This window comes from Aplysia californica, unplaced genomic scaffold (genome assembly GCF_000002075.1).
Source record: "Aplysia californica isolate F4 #8 unplaced genomic scaffold, AplCal3.0 scaffold00572, whole genome shotgun sequence".
NCBI lineage: Eukaryota > Metazoa > Mollusca > Gastropoda > Aplysiida > Aplysiidae > Aplysia > Aplysia californica.
The window spans coordinates 439,842-447,612 of record NW_004797842.1 but is presented as its reverse complement, the minus strand read 5'-3'; the positions used below and the strand labels follow the sequence as shown (position 1 = coordinate 447,612).

Sequence of the window (7,771 nt, the reverse complement as noted above, 5' to 3'; positions counted from 1 at the left end):
CTCCTTACTGCTGTCTTTCTGCCACACCCCTGATCTTCTGGTAGGAAAGACCTACACCTAGCCTTCTCGGACAAGGGCGAACAATCTCGGAGGGCCCGTGTGCAAGTTGCGCACGTTAAAGATCCCTTGGGGGTCTAAAATTGATAAGAGTAGGCTTCGGCCGCCACCCGGGCAAAGGAGGTGAGGGGGTGGGGCTGAGAATTGAGACTAAAACAGACGACAGAACATTGTTAGAGAGCAGGAAAGGAGGAGAAAGGAGACATTTTTAGAGAAAAAAATATTTTCGTCGTTACCCGTACCTATTGAATTAGAGGCGAACACCCTAACCTCTAGGCCACGAGAGCCCCCTTCCGCGGGGTGCAAAAATACTGACACGAATTTTGAAGAACCACATGCAAATATTGAACAAGGGTTCTGAACCCTAAGTGTCTTTGCCGAGAAGTCCTATAATAAATGGCACTCCATTGAGTGTTGTGTACTACGTCACTGGGAGAGATCGTGACTCAAACAGGGGGGAGTCATCGTGGTCAAATCAGGCGCTTGTCAGAATAATGAAATCGAAAAAAATTGGCTTTTTACAACCAGTTTGGAATTTTTTTTCCTCAAATTTTTTTTTTTTTTTTTTGGCTCAACACCTTTTATGTCCATTGAAAAACATTCTTATGTGTGGATTTAAGGAAAAACGTTGATTAAAGGCACGAATAATGTAAATTTGCAGTTTCCAAGGACTCGTGAGCTATGGAGGTCACCAAAATTTGGCAGCCATTTTCTCGCTAATTTAACTTCTGAAACCACGCGACCCCCACCTTCTTCAATCAAAAATATCTCGACTTTTGTTCCGTATAAATGGATAATTTTTCATCAAATGCACGGGCAAATGAATAAACTATAGGATGATACCAATAACTCCATATGCCCCAAAATTGACGAGCGCCTGATTCCGCTGCGTCGTGACTCAAACAGGGTTGTCTAGAGTGGTGCTGCAGCAGTGTGTGTGTAAATCTTACCTCTTTATCGACTGGATGATAAGGGAACAAAGGTTTTCTGCAGTTCCAGATAATCAAATCCTCACCCCCCACCCCTCGCCACCCTTGCCCCTTTGTCTGTCTGTCTGTCTGTCTGTCCGTCTGTTTGTCTGTCTCTCTTTCTGCTCTCCCCTCTTTCCTACCAACTGAAAATGTTTAATGTGTCCCGTGCGCTCTTATGACCTTATGCAGTTGCGAGCACCGTAAAACACTTACCAAAAAAACCAGAAAAAAAACCGGCCTCATCTGTCCTGGACAATGGGTGGCCGTGTGAGACAGTAGTGTGGGCAAGTGCTAGGCGGCTATCTTCCCGGTTATTGAAAGCTAGGAATCGACTCCGAACCCAATTACTTACTTTCTAAAAATGTGATTTCTTCCGGTGGTCACCTGGTTGGCTCTGCACATCTTCGGAATCTATACATATTATATTTGTGAAAGTTTGTCACTTTCGCAGCCTAAAACTTCCGAACCACTTAACTTTCGAATTTGAACAAAGTAATGATGGTTCAGAATCATTTAAACGGTGCACAGTTTTACGGAAGAGTCTGAGGTCACTGAAATTTAATTTTCAGTTTTTCATTAGTTTCGTTTAGATCTAATCTTGGGAAAGTCCGTCTTCTAAGACGCCATTGTAAACAAGTGAGGTTTCCGTTCAGTTGCCGTGCGTACTGTTCCACACCTGAAACTCTGGAGTGGACAACCACACATGCGGAATAGAGAATCAATTTATACTTCTATTATTATGTATTTGGCAATTTGGAAACTCATGAGTCACTTTTCTCTCGAGAAATATTGCTCCATTCCAGTAGAGTGTAAATATAGTAGGCCAATGACTTTCAGTTGATGTTACAGCACAGATCATTCCTTTCATCGAAATTGGGCCCCGCTTGTTTTGGATAACCTTGATTACGGAATACTGCAAAGCATGAGCTTTTATTTTTCAAAAGTAAATTCTAAAAGAAAAAGATTGTTATGATTAAAGGAACCGCTGGCTTACGTAAAAAGGGGTCGGAACTTTTCTTCCGCAGCATTAAATCACGTTGGATTCGGTTCGGAATCGGTTCGGGATCGATGCTTCGCCCAGCTCAAGTTAGCACTGCCCTGTCATGATATAGCAGACGTGCTGTGTCTTGTGATTACGGAAACATTCGTCGTCTTGTAGGTCGGAAATCCTGACTTCGATCCCCGTTTAATCAAAGAGATTATTTCTAAGCCGACGCGGTAAAGGGGCCTAGACTCAGTGCAGTAGACCCGTTTGTCTCTAACTTCCTGGCGCTCACGTGACCTTCTGCAGTCGCGAGCGCGTAAAACCTCTACTTTGACTTTAAGTAAAGAAAAAACGAAATTAAAACAAAAACTCTCCTCCCCCCTTCCTTACTTTTAGTAAGAGTTTTACGGCTCTTGCAACACAATAAGGTGATATGAGCGCCAGAAGATTAGAGGTGTTACAAGAGAGTAACAAACATAAAATAGAAGAAGGGGAGACAAGGACGATAGATGTTTGATAGGAAAGAAGGAGCAAACCACACCAGAGCACCCGCCAACCACCCCCACCCCCCTCCAAAACAAAAAATACAGCAAAGCAGAAGAAAAAAAATGACATGAATGGAGAAGCCCGCAATCAGATCAAACACAGGCGAGACGTGACATTCACTTAATCAACACGCGGAAGCTGTGGGTACAAATCCCAGAGGGGGTGTGAACATTCCCACCTTCCGTGCAATATTTATTTCTCTCAACCCCCCCCTGATTGTGAAAGTTCTACAGCCGCTATGGGCACAATGGTGTCACCACGTGGTGGAATCAGGCGCTCGTCAGTTTTTGAGGCATGTGGGGTTATTTGTATTATCGTAAAGCCTGTTCATTTACCTTGCTTTCTATGAAAAAATGCCCATCTATCATGAATAGAAGTTGAGAGACTGGCTATTGAAGCAGGTGGGTCGCCTGGTTTCAGAGGTAAAATTAGTGAGAAAATGGCGGACAAAGATTTGTTATTTCTTTAGCTAAAAAGGCTGTGGAAAGTGAAGACTTACAATTTGTGTGCCTTTAATCAATGTTTGTTTTCTTTTTTAAAGTAAAATTCACATGGAAATGTGTTGTTAAATGGACATAAAAGATGTTAAGCCAAAATTTAAAAAAAAAATCAATTTAAAAAATCCCAAACCTGCGATCAAATGAGAGTTTCTTCACTTTGATTATTTTGACGAGCGCCTGATCTCACCAAGATGCCTCACAATAATAGACTCTTAGACCGTTGACAAGAATGGACAAGTGTCATGCTTTGAAATGGTCTCATTTTGTGTGAAAGTAAGGATATTTAACAAGAACATTTATTCAAAACAGTTTTAGTTTAGTTTTAGTAGAAGTTTTACGGCGCTCGCAACTACATATTAAGGTCATATGAGCGCCAAGGGGTGAATGTCAACATACAAATCATTACATGGAATCAGGCTTACTCTGCTCACTCTCTAACCTCAACAGCACAAAGTCTGCTTCGACTATCGATGTAACAGTTTTAATGTTGTTGTATTGGTTCCACTACTCTGACACGTGATCGTATAGGCTATGTCAAAGATGACACGAAAACTTCACGCTGTAATAATAATATTTTTGAAACATTTAATCATCAACAACAATGAAATGTATGACGTTTACAAAACAAGCTACGACCTTCGAGGACCTATGATCTACAGAAGGGTAACTACTATTTCCTGCAACACTGGTTATAACCTGTCCTTGTCGTTTTATGCAAGAAAAATTATAAAATTATTCAAACTGGGCCCAAAAATGTGAAATTATGTGATTCTGTTAATTTTAACAAAGAATGATGAAGGAAAATAATCAGAAATTATGCAAAAAATTATCAAATTTTGCTGAATTATGCGAGGTGCATAAAACCACGGGGACAGAACAACATTTGTCGAAGAGACGACTGTCTAGCAGTGTACAGGGATATCGTCACTACCCTTCGCCTAACCTACTCTAGCTCCTTCCTCTATGTCCTGTCTCCTCTTCGGACCTTCGGTATATAAGACGCTGGTGTCGCTTTGATCGTTCAGACTTCAATAATTACATTCTGGGTAATTGTTCCCTTCTTCCCCCAGTTCCCACGATCGTATGAATATGCTAAATCGTTGCACTCTCGGGCGTCTATAATCAACATATATTTCGAACACCTTGTCCCAAAATCGTTTCAAGTCCGGTACTTGTAAGTTCCCTATAAAAGATAATATGTGAGGCAGCGTGGTGGAATCAGGCTCCCGTCAATTTTTCGGCATGTGCAGTTATTGGTATCATCGTAAAGCTTGTTCACTTGTCTTTATTTGGATGAAAAAAATATCCATTTATCTTGAATACAAGTCGAGATATTTGCGAATGAAGGAGTTGGGGTCACCTGCGTTCAGAAGTAAAATGAGTGAGAAAATGGCCGCCAAAGATTAGTTATTTCTTTAGCTTAAGAGTCCGTGGTAACTGAAAATTTACTTTTTTGTGCCTTTAATCAACTTTTTCCAGAAAATACCTTACAGAAATGACTTCTTTAAAGGGCATGAAAGGTGTTGAGCCAAAAAACAAATATTTGATAAAAATTCACAAACCAACAGAAAAAAGCAAGTTTCTTCACTTTGATTATTTTGACGAGAGCCTGATTCCACCACGCTGCCTCACATATGAGAAGCGAATCTTATTGCCTTGACTTAAAACGATTCGCTTCTCATATATTTCTTGTAAAGAACACTCAAGTCACGGACTTAAACGATTTTGGGACAAGGTGTTTGAAATATCCGCCTCACGCCAAGGTTCCTTGGTCTACAGGATGCCACCCTGGGCAGTGGCGTCCAGAACAACACAGTTTGTAATTACGCTTCACGCACAGGTAGGGGCGTCCAGAGCAATAAGTGCGCCTGATATTTACGAGCCACGAGCCCTGTGTCTTCACTTTGTTACACTATGGCACCCCTGAAATAGCGGGTCACAAGACAGTGACAAACATACAAAAGAAATAGAGGAAAATGACGACAGTAAGGATAAGGAAAGAAAAATCAGCAGTTTCCTGTTGCAGTTCAGGCACAGTTATGAGCATAACATTGATGAATCAGCCCGTTTACAATTCTTCTGTGCATATTAAGAACATGTTAATTCCCCCCCCCCCCCCCTTTTGGCAATAGCCTAAAGACAGCTTCAGTCAGTGGCACTGCCCTGGGGTGTGTGTTTGTGTGTGTGTGTGTGTGTTTGTGTGTGTGTGCGCGCACGTGTGTGTGTGTGTGTGTGTGTGTGTGTGTGTGTGTGAGTGTGTACGTGGTGAAACACCAAACCAATGTGCCAGGATCTGGAGAATAAAAATGTATCTTATCTTATCTTATCTTATCTTATCTTATCCTGTCTTATCTTATACTCACCAGTGAAGAGGCTGCTGAACTGGTACCACAGCGGCAACAGGGTGAGTAAACCTATCAGCCCCAGGAGCTGTTTGATCTTCCTCCGCGCCATAGCCAGATAGCCAGTATATATCCAGGGAAATCACACACAAACACAACGAGCTGTGGGAACAAAGAAAAAACATTGTTTGTAGTTAAAATATCATATTATACATAATAATATTGACGATTTTTTTTTGGAAAGTGTTTTACGGCGCTCGCAACTGCATAAGTTCATATGAGCGCGCGGGACACACCAAATACTTTTAGTTGGTAGGAAATTTTGAATTTTGACCGGGTGGCGGCTGAAGCCTACTCTTATCGATTTTAGACCACCAAGGGAATCTTTAACGCGCGCAAATTGCACACGGGCCCTCCGAGATTTTTCGCCCTTGTCCGAGAAGGCTAGGTGTAGATCTTTCCTACCAGAAGATCAGGGGTGTGGTAGAAAGACAGCTCTAAGAAGGAGTCAAGGAGTAGCAGTAGAAAGGCTGCAGAAAGAGTCAGGAGCCCAGAGGAGGGGGCAAAGGAGGTGAGGGGGTGGGGGTAGAAAGAGGAGACGAAAGCAGACGACAGAATATTGCTAGAGAGCAGGAAAGGAGGTGAAAGGAGACAAATTTAGAGAAGGACATTTTTCGGTCGCTACCTGGATTCGTACCGGAGACCTTTGAATGAGAGGCCAACACTTTAACCTCTAGGCCATGAGAGCCCCTATTATTGGTGATTATGATTATGATAATAACAATAATAATAATAATAATAATCTATCATCATCATCATCATCATCATCATCATCATCATCATCATCATCATCATCATATTATTATTATTATAATTGTCACCATTGGCAAACCGCATGCCCGTGCCTACCAGAAAGCTCTATGATATCTTTGGCCCAGCAGACCCCAGAACATTCAGAAACATTGACGGCTCCCTGTGAAGTACACAGTGCAAGCAGACGATTAACCGCTCAAACACTAACGAACTGACAAGATTTGGCATTTTCTATAGCTGGGCACCAATTCCCACCTGGATGAAGTGAGGAAAACTCATGTAAACGACCTTTCCAAAAGGTCAGGCCCCTACATGGGTTCGAACCCACAACTTCTCAGATGTAATCCCAACAGCCTAATCACCTTAGTTAGTTTTAGTAAGGTTTTACGGCGCTCGCAACTGCATAAGGTCATATGAGCGCCAAGGGGTTGATGTCAACAGAGAAGTCCAAACGGGGAATCAAGCTTACTCTGCTCACCTCTCTAACTTCAACAGCACAAAGTTTGTTTCGACTATCAAAGCACCCCGGAAATAGCAGTTCACAAGAGAGTGACAAACATACAACAGAAGTAGAGAAAAAATGACGATAGTAAGGATGAGGAAGGAAAAAGCAACAGTTTCCCCTGTGTTGTTCCGGCACAATATGAGCATGCCATTGATAAATCAGTCCATTTACAATTCTACTGAGCATATTAATAAGAACATTGTACTATTCCCCCTTTGGGAATGGCCTAATGACCACACCACGCACGCCACAACAAGTATAAATATCATGGTATGGTTACTTGTATACCCTCCCATAAACCCTGTAACATCTTAGCAAACAGGATGTGTGGGCAGTCACGTATAGTTGGTCAACAAAGGATCGGACCGAAGTTGGTGGACAGTCTTAAAAGTTCATCTCTAATAACCCTCGCCCAGGAACGATAATTCTTGAGTATGAGGGTTGGAATGATCATGATCGTTCTGTACACAAATGTTATAACTGAGATGACAGTCTCTGTAGACAGTGGGGTGATAGAGCGGAGGACATTAATGTTTGTTTTGGTTAGGTTAAGTTTTGGGGTTTTTTTCAAGGAGGGGGTGTGGTTTCTTTTTAAGTGGTTAACTACTTGAACTAATTACTTCCCGGCAAATCTACATCGTCATTAACTAACTAAAGGGAAGTTGAAAAAGCAAACTGAGCGAGTGATTGAATCGTATTGAATCGATTTTACTTTATGACCAGGAAAAGGTGAATCCTTTTAAAAAACGAAGTGGCTAGCCGTACTTAGATTAGGCCCTATAGATCGAGACCTGTCGAGTACACAGGTCTCACTAGTAATTATTCACGTTTAAAATACATGCACTGTCAGTAAAGCACCTTTGGTTTCGTCTCAAATGCAAATACTTTAGGTTTTTAGTTATAATAAGAGTTTTACGGCACTTGCAACACAATAAGGTCATAATATAAGTGCCGAGGATTAGAGGTGTTACAAGAGAGTAACAAACACAAAAAACAAGGAGGAGAGATCAGGATGATAAATGTATGAGATAGGAAAGAAGGAGCAAACCACA

At 41.7% G+C, this 7,771-nt stretch overlaps 1 protein-coding gene across 1 annotated transcript in view; it reads right to left on the bottom strand.

Moving 5' to 3' along the window:
* LOC101852875 (alpha-1,3-mannosyl-glycoprotein 4-beta-N-acetylglucosaminyltransferase A) overlaps positions 1–5,562 on the bottom strand; it is a gene marked incomplete at its 3' end in the record, with an annotated part of 46,173 nt that extends 40,611 nt beyond the window's left edge. The window contains 2 exon segments of the mRNA XM_035972068.1: positions 3,490–3,493; positions 5,423–5,562. Coding sequence (XP_035827961.1) covers positions 3,490–3,493; positions 5,423–5,513 — 95 coding nt within the window.
* Positions 5,563–7,771: the final 2,209 nt, after the last annotated feature.